The 12,159-nt window shown below is 52.0% G+C and overlaps 1 protein-coding gene across 1 annotated transcript; it reads left to right on the forward strand.

Moving 5' to 3' along the window:
- Nucleotides 1-205: 205 nt before the first annotated feature.
- On the forward strand, nt 206-9,047 carry CEACAM16 (CEA cell adhesion molecule 16, tectorial membrane component). The gene is made up of 6 exons (XM_030913307.1): nt 206-242; nt 2,066-2,410; nt 2,732-3,010; nt 4,276-4,554; nt 6,504-6,830; nt 8,926-9,047. Exons 1-6 carry the CDS (start codon nt 206-208, stop codon nt 8,934-8,936), a joined length of 1,278 nt encoding a protein of 425 aa, XP_030769167.1. The 3' UTR covers nt 8,937-9,047.
- The last annotated feature ends 3,112 nt before the right edge of the window (nt 9,048-12,159 follow it).

Genomic DNA, 12,159 nt, shown 5'->3' on the forward strand with positions numbered 1-12,159 from the left:
TGCCCGCCACACCCACCCTGGTACCCAAACTGGGCCCCAGATCCTTGGTGACTCGATCCCTCCAAATTCAGGTGATCTCCCCTGGCTCCAAATCACCAAACCCTCCCAGGTCCTGCGGCAGACGGAGCCGAGCCCCAACCAGGGAGGGAGTCTGAGCACTGGGACTTCAACGCCACCATCTCCAAGACTCGGTTTGGGGTGAAAGATGGCGCTGACTGGGTACAGCTGGCTGCTCCTCAGTGGTGAGCGAGAATGGCACCCCCCAGCACCTCAGTCCCTTGAGGACCCCGGGAGGGGAGGGGACCCCCAGTCTGAAAGAGGGAAGGTGTGAGCAAAAGTCCAGCGTGATAGGGAGGGAGGCAGCCCTGCTTCACACTGGCACAGTCCACCCCTCCAAGAGGCGCCTGCAGTGGGCAGGCTGGGGACAGCTATCCGGAGAGGTTTTCAGGGTGGGCTTTGGAGATTTCTAAGCCCAGGGCATGAGCCAGGACAAGGGAGCTGCTGTTGCTCCTTCATTCCTGCGGGTTTCTGTTTTATCAGCTATGGAAGCCTTGACGAGGCTAAACTCTTCCCAGAAGCTGTTTCTCCCGGAAGATACAGCTTGGGACAGTTGCCTTTCCCTTCTCAGCCTCTGTGTGCCTGTGAAATAGGCCTCGCTGACAGAGTCATGTAAAGATCATTATAAGCAGCACAATATCTGCTGTGTGCCCGGAGCTGTTCTGAGAGCTTCTCATGTGTTTAAAAGCACCTATGAGGGGCCGGGCACGGTGGCTCACGCCAGTAACCTCAGCACTTTGGGAGGCCGAGGTGGGTGGATCACCTGAGGTCAGGAGTTCAAGATCAACCTGGGTAACATAGTAAAACCCCATCTCTACTAAAATACAAAAAATTAGCCAGGTGTGGTGGCCCATGCCTGTAGTTCCAGCTGCTTGGGAAGCTGAGGCAGGAGAATCACTTGAACCCAGGAGGTGGAGATTGCAGTCAGCCAAGATTGCACCACCACACTCTAGCCTGGGCAACAGAACAAGACTCCATTTCTAAAAAATACCCCAAACCACCTATGAGGGAGGCCCACACATGAACCCCCATTTCATAGGGAGAAAATGAGGCTCAGAAAAATGAAATCATTGGCTGCTGTCACACAGCCAGAAAGGCAGGTCTGAGGGCTAGCCCCTCACTCCTAGCCACACTCTAAGAGCCTGGAAAGTACCAGAAAGCTGGCCAGCCATGTAAGTCCTTTTTACGTGAGCACCGTCACAGCCGCCTGTTCCAGGCAACCACACGTCATTCAAACCCAAGCAGCCCAGACCATCTCATCAGGCTTGGGGCTGATCTGCTTGGTTGAGAAGGAAAGGGATGGAGTGTGCTCATCTTACCCCTGCTTTCCACTATAGGCGAGCTTGGAGAGGCAGAGGAAGAGCCCCAGACTGGGAGTCAGGACCCGGGGGCAGGCCCTGACGTCCTACGTGGGGCCATACAATTAGCTGGGCTGGATACGCAGCCGAATCTCGTGAGACTTGGTTTGGTGACTGTCACGATGGGAAAACCCTTTGGGTCCTGCTTAAAGCCACAGGTCCTGTGGTCTGAGCACTTGCTGTATGCAAGATGTGATGCTAGATCCTCAGCACAGTCCATCAAACCCAATCCTCACAACACATCGCTCCCTCCCTGGGACTGAGTCCCTCCCTGGGACTGAGCTCCTGCATCTGACTAACATGTATTGGGCATTTACTGTATACCAGGCATTCTAAATGTGTTATGTGTACAGGATCCTTACACCCTTGTAAGGCAGGTAGGCCTGTCATCCCCATGTGAGATTTGGAAGAACAGAAACACAGAGAAAGACAGTGTATTCAAAGCCACTCAGATAAACTCCCAGAAAGATTAGGTGGTTGAGATGTTGAGAGTCAGAGAGTTGCAGGTTCAAATCCTGGTTTTGCCTGTCCTCGTTTACATAGAAGGACATTGGGCTGGGAACGTGCCCCGAGCCTGAGTCTCTTCTTCTGTCAAATGGGGCAACTGATCAAACCTGCCTCATCCAACCCCTCTGACTCCTCTTCCTCAGCCACATTCCTGAATGTGGGGGCTGAGATCTCTATCACCCTGGAGCCTGCCCAGCCGACTGAAGGGGACAACGTCACGCTGGTCGTCCATGGGCTTTCGGGGGAACTGCTCGCCTACAACTGGTATGCGGGGCCCACACTCAGCGTATCGTACCTGGTGGCCAGCTACATCGTGAGCACAGGCGATGAAACTCCTGGCCCGGCCCACACGGGGCAGGAGGCTGTGCGCCCCGATGGCAGCCTGGACATCCAGGGCGTCCTGCCCCGGCACTCAGGCACCTACATCCTGCAGACGTACAACAGGCAGTTTCAGACTGAGGTGGGCTACGGACACATGCAGGTCTATGGTGAGACACCCCCCAACACCCCCCTCTGCCCCAGCCGGGCCTTCCAACCTTCTTCTCAATCCTTCTTAAAAAAAAAAAAAAAAAAAAATCCAACAAATGTTTAAACCATCAGTGAAAAAGTTTCTAAAATAACCTCAAAATGCTCATCTCCTTCAGGATGGCCTCCAGGATTAGACCTGCCTCCTAAACCCATTCTTTGTCCCTCCGGCTGAGGGTGTAGGGGCACAGCCACAATCCGGCCATGCCCCTTGTCTGGGGAAGGGAAGGCCCTCGGAGCAGGCGGTGCCCGGCCCCCTCCCCCTCTGTCTCTTGCCTCCACAGAGATCCTGGCCCAGCCCACAGTCTTGGCCAACAGCACGGCACTGGTGGAGCGTCGAGACACCCTGCGCCTTATGTGCGGCAGCCCCAGCACCACAGCCGAGGTCCGCTGGTTCTTCAATGGTGGGGCCCTGCCCATCGCTCTCCGCCTGGGCCTGTCCCCCGACGGCCGGGTGCTGGCCAGGCATGGCATCCGCCGGGAGGAGGCCGGTGCCTATCAATGTGAGGTGTGGAACGCGGTCAGTGCCAGCCGCAGCGAGCCCATCAACCTGACCGTGTACTGTGAGTCCTCCTGGCCCCACCAGAGATACCCAGTGTCCAAACCTCATGGATGGGGAAACCGAGGCCAGGAGAGGGGGCCCAAGGTCACACAGTGAGTCAGCAGGCAAGCTGGGGTTGGGGACCAGGGGCCCCTCTTAAAGTGCACTTGCCCTGGCCAGGCACAGTGGCTCATGCCTGTAATCCCAGCACTCTGGGAGGCCTAGGTAGGAGGATCACTTGAACCCAGAAGTTTGAGACCACCCTGGGCAATATAGCAAAATCCCGTCTCTACCGAAAACATAAAAAGTAGCCAGGTATGGTGGCACATGCCTGTAGTCCCAGCCACTCAGGAGGCTTGAGCCCCAGAGGCCGAAGTTGCAGGTGCAGTGAGCTATGATTGCACCACTGCACTCCAGCCTGGGCGACAGAGCAAGATGCTGTCTCAAAAAAAAAAGAAAGAAAGAAAGGAAGGAAGAAAAAAACATATACTTGCCCCATATCCTAAAGGACTCTACAGACCACCTTTACTATTGAATACTCCTTCAGTTAGGAGCAGTATCTGCAGAGAAAGGAAACAGGGCCAGTTGGTTTGAAAAGGGAGAGGGGGAGGAAATAGTGTAATGGGAGGGCACACAAAATTTAACAATATAACCAAAGCATGCAGTCATTCCCAGGGGCAGCAGATGTGCAGTGTGGAATCCTGGGAAAATAAATCACCGAGGTACATGAGGACCCGTGATGTAGAAAAACTTAGTGCCTAGAATCCTAGAATCCTACAACCAGAGAATTCTGGACTTCAGAAGCACTGAATTCCAGACTCTGAGAATCTTAGAACCTCTAGATGCAGAATTTCTTGGAATCTTAGAATCTAATCCTGAAATCTTAGAGTCTAGAATCTTGGAAACATAGATTTCTAGAACCTTAGAACCTAGAAGCACCAATTCTTGAAGCCCTAGAATTCTACACTCTTAGAATGGCTGTGTCAGAAAAAAACAAAAAATCATTTAGGCTTTTTTTATTTGTCAATGGAGCCATAGATTTCAAAAATACCTTGAAAAGTTATCTGGCCCAACACATTCTTTTTACAGAACAGAAAGCTGAGATGCTCTGAGAGGGAGTGATTCTCAAGATCCCAGAACAAGTTAGAGTTAAGGCCAGAGCTTTTTTTTCCCCTTCACTAGGCCAAGATATTCCCAGGGACCTAGCCTGGTGGAGAGAAAACCAGGGGTTCCCACCTCCACTCCTCCTTCCCTATACTGCCCCATCTCTCCCTCCTGCCCTCACAGTTGGCCCAGAACGTGTGGCCATCCTCCAGGATTCCACCACCCGCACAGGCTGCACCATCAAAGTTGACTTCAACACGTCCCTCACCCTATGGTGCGTGTCCAGGTCCTGCCCAGAGCCCGAGTATGTGTGGGCCTTCAATGGGCAGGCCCTAAAGAACGGTCAAGACCGCATCAACATCAGCAGTATGACAGCTGCCCAGGAGGGGACGTACACATGTATTGCGAAGAACACCAAGACCCTGCTATCTGGATCTGCCTCAGTCGTGGTCAAGCTCTCTGGTGAGTCACCCCCAGCCTGACCACCCCCCAATCCCCATGGAGGCCTCATCAGGCTGTGAGGGTTAACCCACCATTTGCCCAAAAGAGAATTGGAACATAGTAGATTCACAGTTCATTGATGAGCTGTGACAAAGTGGCATATCAAGTGGATCGCTTTGCATCTGGGTCTAAAGGGAGACAACCCATGTCCTGCTCACCTGGAGAACAAATGGCAAACCATTGTGGGTTGACAGAGTGGAAAATCACTCAGATGTCACTTCAGGTGGGTGCCACTGTTCTAAATTCAGTCACCAGCTGCTTAGGGGCTTGACCTACCCCCCTACCACACAGACAGCTGAAATTCTGTGCAGCCAACTAGACTACCCAGTTATCTGACTCAGATGACGGGCACACACACACACACACACACACACACACACACACACACACAACTGGAGAATCACAGCCAACTGCTGGCAAATGGAGAAACAGCTGGGGAGGCATTGTCATCTTGCTTCTGTCCTAAAATGACCTGAGGGCTGGGGCAGTGCAGGTGGTTGTTATTTCAGAGCCATTGCAATCCTCAGGCAACATTTTCTCATCTTCCGGGGATGGCGGCTTTGAATATTAAGGCCTCATTAATTCCACCTCAGTTCCTTCCCAAGTGGCCATCATCCCCGGGGGACAGTGGGAAATGGTCCTTCCCTCCCTCCCACTAACAGGCTGGGTCTCATCCAAGGGGTGGATTTTCACCCAAAGCTGAAATGGCATCCCCAGAGGTAAGTGTGCCTCCCGCTCCACTCACCTGGGGCTTTGGCAGCTGGTCTTGACGGGAGACAGGGGGATGGACCAGATGACCTCAGGCACTACCCCAAGCCCTGCCTGTGCAGGCCAAGATGGGGGGTGTCCAAGGTATGCAGGTATGTTCAGGGAGTGGATACACTGCTCCCAAGGGCTTCTAGTACTGTCAGCAACTCTGTGGCAGGTGCTGGGAGAGAGACAGAAGAAAAGGAGACTAATCAGATGGAGGAGACATGGCCTCTGTCCTTGGAGAGACGGTCCTGGGACAGGGAAACGTGGCTCCCTTATTCAAGGAATTGCTGCTCAAAGAGGAGAGGCAATGCCTCATCCTCCATGAGCTTCCAACCAGTAATGAGGGAGATACGACAACTCACCCTCAGTGGGCTCCTAGTCAGGTGGAGGAGACACAGTGTGCACTTGGGGAGAATTTTCCTTCTGATGGGGAGACTTGGTCTCCAGGAGACATGGCCCTGTTTTTTTAGCATTCCTAGTCTGATGGGGTATCCACCTTTGGGGTACTCCTAATCTGATGGAGGAGTACAGGTCCCCACTTTCTAGGAATTTCCAGCCTGATAGAATAGACATTTCCTTCTAACTTCTAGGCTCCCCAACTTGATTGGAAAAACCCAGCAACAATTTAGAATTTCTCAATCTGATGGAGGAAACAGTGCTGCCACCTTGTAGGAATTTTCAATCTGATGGAGGAGACATGGCCTCCCACCCTCTAGATGGAGGAGCTATGGTTTACACATTCTGGGGTCTCTCCGTCTGACAGACACAAGTCCCAACCATCACATGGGGAAGACATGGTCCCCATTTTCTGGGATTTCCACTCTGATAGGGGAGACATGGCCCCTATATTTTGGGAATTTCCATTCTGATGGAGGAGACATGACCCAACCCTCCAGGGTCTTCCAGTTTGATGGGAGAGACACCTCTCAAAGGCTGGGAATTTGTAGTCTGATAGGGGAGACACAGTCCCCTAGCAGACACTATTGGGACCCAGAATCCACCTCCACCACGACACAAGTCACCTCCTTCCTCAGTCTCCTTCCCAGCACCCTACAAGGGGAGTGCCAGCCAACTGGGGGGAGGCCAGCAGGGGATGGGAGGGGGACACGATGCCAGATGCAGGCCAAGCTGACCCAGCCCCTTCGCTCTCTCCCCAGCTGCAGCAGTTGCCATGATGATCGTGCCCGTGCCCACCAAGCCAATGGAGGGCCAGGACGTGACGCTGACCGTGCAGGGCTACCCCAAGGACCTGCTGGTCTACGCCTGGTACCGCGGGCCTGCCTCCGAGCCCAACCGGCTGCTCAGCCAGCTGCCATCAGGAACCTGGATTGCAGGCCCCGCGCACACAGGCCGGGAGGTGGGCTTCCCCAACTGCTCACTGTTGGTGCAAAAGCTGAACCTCACAGACACTGGCCGCTACACACTCAAGACCGTCACACTGCAGGGCAAGACCGAGACACTGGAAGTGGAGCTGCAGGTGGCCCGTGAGTGTGTGGGAAAGGGCAAGGCATGCCCCTTTTTAGACAAGGGCTCCCAAAAGGAGCCTTTGCTTCCTCCATCAGGCTGGGGGACATAGACCAAAGATGGATATCCCTCCCCTATCAGACTGAAGGAAGAGGCCTTGTCTCCTCCGTCTAACTTGGGAGTCCCCAAATAGGGCTCTGCCTCTTCTATCAAACTAATGACCTACACTGTGGGTAGACTGGCCTCCTCCATCAGACTGAGGGTTGATAAAGGGGACCCCCATGCCTTCTTTCTCAAATAAGAGGTACAGCAGACTGAAGGTTTTAAAAGAGAAGGCATAGTCTGATGGTGGAGCATCCTCTTTCCTGCAGACAGGTGGACCCTAAAACATAGGGTCCATATTGGGGAAATGGGTTAATGATGGGAGTTTACCTCTCCTATCAGACTGCAGGCATAGAGTAAGGATGAATCAGACTGGGAGATCCTATGCAATGGGGATCATGTCTCCTCCTTTCTATTATCGTGAGGGCAAAGTTTCTATCATCAGACGGTGGAGTTTCTCTTTCAAACTGAAATAAGGATGGTCGACTCCATTAGGATGGAGGCTTCTACGTGTGGAAGTTGTGTTTCCTCCATCAGAATGGAAGTTCCCAGATGTTGGGCACCATGTCTCCCCATTGAACTGGGAGCTCTTAGAAGTCAGGAACAATGTCTCCTCCACTGGATTGGGAATTCCCAAATGTTGAAGACCATGTCACCTCCCTCAGACTGGGAGCTCTCAGATGTTGGGAACCATGTCTCCCCATCAACTGGGAGCTTCTAAAGTCAGAAACTATGTCTCCTCCATCAGCCTAGGAGCTCCCAGAGTCAAGCTCCATGTTTCCTCCATCAGACTGAGAGCTCCCAGAGTCAGGATCTATGTCCCCTCCATCAGACTGGGAGCTCCCAGAGTTATAGAACATGTTTCCTCCGTCAGACTGGGAGCTCCTGGAGTCAGGGACTATGTTTCCCTCATCAGACTGGGAGCTCCAGGAGTGAGGGTCCATGTCTCCTCCATCAGACCGGGAGCTCCCAGAGGCAGGGACCATGTCTCCTCCATCAGACTGGGAGTGGGAGCTCTCAGAGTCAGGGACCATGTCTCTTTCATCAGACTGGGAGCTCCCAGAGGCACAGTCCAGGTCTCCTTCATCAGACTGGGAGCTCCCAGAGGCACAGTCCATGTCTCCCCCATCAGACTGGGAGCTCCCAGAGGCACAGTCCAGGTCTCCTCCATCAGACTGGGAGCTCCCAGAGGCAAGAGCTATGTCTCCTCCATCAGACTGGGAGCTCCCAGAGTCAGGGACCATGTCTCCTCCGTGAGACTGGGAGTTCCCAGAGTCAGCGACCATGTCTCCTCCATCAGACTGGGAGCTCCCAGAGCCAAGGACCATGTCTCCTCCATCAGACTGGGAGCTCCCAGAGCCAGGGACCATGTCTCCTCCATCAGACTGGGAGCTCCCAGAGCCAGGGACCATGTCTCCTCCATCAGACTGGGAGTTCCCAGAGTCAGGGACCATGTCTCCTCCATCTGACTGAGCATCCCCAGAGGTCTATGAGTCCATGTCCCTACAGTAGGTCCAGGTTTCCCCCATTAGCTCTCAGACACTGGGGATAAGATCATTCCCCAAGTCTGGAATCTTGCCTCCCCCAGCAGCCAGAGCACTCTCAGAAGCCATGTCCCTCAGTTCGGGATGGTGCCTCCCCTATCACTGGAAATTTCCAGGATCAAGGACTCAACCACTGCCAGTCACCCACTTTCATCCATTCACTGATCAAACTCTGTTTTTCTGGGTCAGTGTTAGGGGAGAATGCTGTTCAGTGGCAGCAGGCCACCCCGACAAAGCCTCGGGATTCCTTTTCACCCATTCTCTCTTCTCACAGTCAACCTCCCTCCCTCGCACAAGGACCAACGCTACCTTCCTGAACCTGAACCTGGCACAGGCTGAGCGTGGGGTGGATTGGGTCACTGGGTGGCCCGGGGTGGGCAGGGGAGCAGAAGGGGTGGGGGCACTGGGGACCTGGTCCTCCATCTCTCTGACAGCCTCCTTCGTCCCCTCACCCCATCTGCCCCCACAGCCCTGGGGTAGCAGCGTGACCCTGGAGACATCCAGAGAGAAGAGCTCTTCGCACCATCCTCTGGTCCTCGCCCTGAGTGGGAACTGCTCCCCCCACAGCAAGGATGCCAGGCTGTGGTCCTGCTGTTCTCCTGCCTCCACCCTAGAGCTAGAGCCACAGGGCCCCACTCCCTCGCTGAGCTGTTGGGGAGCCACCGAGGCCATAAAAGTCCTGGTTAATGCACATGTGTGTCAGCCTCTCCTTCCACCACCACTAGCCCTGCCATTTCCTGGCGGCCACACTCATTTCCTTTCCCACCCAAGACTTTTCTCAGTCTGGGTGTGCATATGCAGGAGGATGGGCCCAGATCACTGTGCTCCACACCCCACTGCTGGATGCCAGGGCCTTGTGCCCCTCCCACAGTGCCCCAGGTTATATGTGAGAGTCCTGCTCCCCAGCTGGCCAAGGACTGCCCCTCTTGAGGCACCAGCATTCTGTGGGACATGGCTCTCCCCTACACTGCACCTCACTTTGTCACCTGGGCCCCAAAACAGGGCTGCTTGTGCTTAGGAAATGACCATATTTCGCAAGAAGACTTCCATCAACTTCTGGTAGTCCTCACCCATTTAATCAAAGACACAACTTTGTCCTGGGATTCCCTATATGTCTCTCAAACATTACCTGACAACCCTGAAAATATCTCCATCCTTCTCTAGCCACAGAAAAGACCCTGTGGGTGGATGAATGCAAGCGGGGAAGAGGTAGAGGCCAGGAGTGGAAAGCTGGGAAGTGGGGGCCAGAATGAGTGTGTCATTAATGGGAGCCACAGGCCCCACCCAGCTGCAATGCCCCACTGGAAAGCCGCTCTTGGCATTGGTCAGGAGTGGTGATGGCCGAGTCCAGGCTTAGAATAGAAAGACAGGTTTGGGCAGGGACGAGAAAGGCCCTTTTGGGGATGATTGTGTTGAGTTGGGGTGATGGGTGGTGAAAGACCTCCAGAATGTGGGTTAAAAATCTGTATCATAATCCTGCATTTGCCACGGATTCACTGGAGCCTCAGTTTGCCCATCAGTAAAAAGGTGTGGACTTGAGGTAGACCAGACTTTTCCAAACCATTTTTAAAAGACTCAGAGCCCTTTCTTCAAATGCAAGTTTACACAGCAGGTCAATTTATTATTAATATTTAAAATAGCAATGCAACAAATATAGCCCCAGCACAGTGGCCCATGCCTTTAATCCTAACAATTTAGGAGGCTAAGGTGAGAGAATCGCTTGAGCCCGGAAATTTGAGACCAACCTGGGCAACACGGCAAAATCCCTTCTCTATTTTTAAAAATAAATAAATAAATGAAACCAACTATAGATACGAATTCAATAGCTACACTCATCTCCCCCAAAGTTTCTATAGAGTTGAAAAAAATTCCTTAAATTTAAATAACATTGGGATTAGCCAGACATGGTGGTGCATACCTATAGATCACTGGAGCACAGGAATTCGAGGCTGCAGTGAGCCATGACCGCACCACTGCACTCCAGCCTGAGCAACAGAGTGAGACTACATCTCATAAAAAATGTTACATTTTACGAATAAAAGGTAACACTTGGGGCCGGGCATGGTGGCTCAACCCTGTAATCCCAGCACTTTGGGAGGCCGAAGGCGGGTAGATCACGAGGTCAGGAGTACAAGACCAGCCTGATCAATATGGTGAAACCCCGTTTCCACTAAAAAGACAAAAATTATCCAGGCATGGTGGTGTGCGCCTGTAATCCCAGCTACTCAGGAGGCTGAGGCAGGAGAATTGCTTGAATCTGGGAGGCAGAGGTTGTAGTGAGCTGAGATCACACCACTGCACTCCAGCCTGGGCGACAGAACAAGACTGCGTCTCAAAAAAAAAAAAAAAAAAAAAAAAAAAGTGACACTTGGACTACAGAAGCAACTAAAATGCAAGGTATCAACCAGAATCAAATGACAGTAAAAGCATCATATACATCAAACCTGTGGGATAGCCACAGCCATCCTTGAAGAGAAAAATGATAGCTTATCAGCATTGAGAGTACTAAAGGAAAAATACTTGAAAATGAACAAAACAAGCTTTCTACTCAAGACACTAGAAAAAGTCCACAAAATGAGCCAAAGAAAAAAGCTAAGGAATGAAGAAAGGTAAAAGCAGAAATAGATGAAATGTAAAACAAAACATGTCCAATAAAACCTAAAGCTGATTCTTTGAAAATGTAAATGAAATAGACAGACTTTCTGCAGGTGTGATCAAAAAAAAAAAAAAAAAAAAAAAAAAAGAGAAGTATAAATAAGGAACACAAATAATAAAGAGCTAAGGAGATTAATATGTAAGATAAAAGGCCCTGGGGTGGGCGCTGTCTCACACCTGTAATCCCAGCACTTTGGGAGGCTGAGCCAGGAGGATCACTTGAGCCCAGGAGTTCCAGACCAGCCTGAGCAATGTAGCAAGACCTCATCTCTACAAAAATTTTTCAAAAATTATCCAGGAATAGTGGTGCATGCCTGTAGTCCCAGATACATGGGAGGCTAAGGCAGGAGGACTGCTTCAACCCAGGAGGCCAAGGTTGCAGTGAGCTATAATCACCCTACTGCACTCCATCCTGGGCAACAGAGCAAGACCTTGTCTCTAAAATGAGAGAGAGAGAGAGAGAGAGACAAAAGAGAAACTGGTCTGGTTGAAGCAAAGGTTGCTCAATAAATACACATTGACTGAAGAGGGATCTGTTGGTTGCTCCCCATACCACTGCCCACCCTGCTTCCATGACACAGACACTGCCTCCCTCTCTAGAAGCTGAAAACGTCAGATACTCACTTTCCCAAACTGCCTTGCAGCTACAAGCAGCCATGTGACCAATTCAAGCCAATGAGGAAGCAGAGAATCTAAAGTTCCACCCACTGACTCCACCTCACCTGAAGGGACCCTGAGGGAGCTCTATGGAGTTTTAAAGCTATTATCTAAATTGATGGTCTCCATTGTGGGGCTTCTAGCTGGGACGTGAGGATGGACTTGAGCCCATACTGCTAACCCCAACACTATCCAGCCCAGAAAGAAGAAATAGGGTCTTTCTTCTGTGAGGATTCCTACCCTCACCCCACCCCCATCCACTCAAGTTCACATAAAAACTTGACATAGATGGGGCTAGAGTCTAGATATAACAGAAATTCTTGGCCAGGCATGGTGGCTCACGCCTGTAATCCCAGCACTTTGGGAAGCCGAGGCGTGCAGATCACGAGGT

This window comes from Rhinopithecus roxellana, chromosome 12 (assembly GCF_007565055.1).
Source record: "Rhinopithecus roxellana isolate Shanxi Qingling chromosome 12, ASM756505v1, whole genome shotgun sequence".
Taxonomy (NCBI): domain Eukaryota; kingdom Metazoa; phylum Chordata; class Mammalia; order Primates; family Cercopithecidae; genus Rhinopithecus; species Rhinopithecus roxellana.

Excerpts from the sequence above, each read along its gene's own strand:
- CEACAM16 (XM_030913307.1), top strand. The coding sequence starts at position 206 with ATGGCGCTGACTGGGTACAGCTGGCTGCTCCTCAGTG. Across the intron at positions 2,411-2,731 it reads CGGACACATGCAGGTCTATG|AGATCCTGGCCCAGCCCACA; the intron begins GTGAGACACCCC and ends TTGCCTCCACAG. Across the intron at positions 4,555-6,503 it reads AGTCGTGGTCAAGCTCTCTG|CTGCAGCAGTTGCCATGATG; the intron begins GTGAGTCACCCC and ends CTCTCTCCCCAG.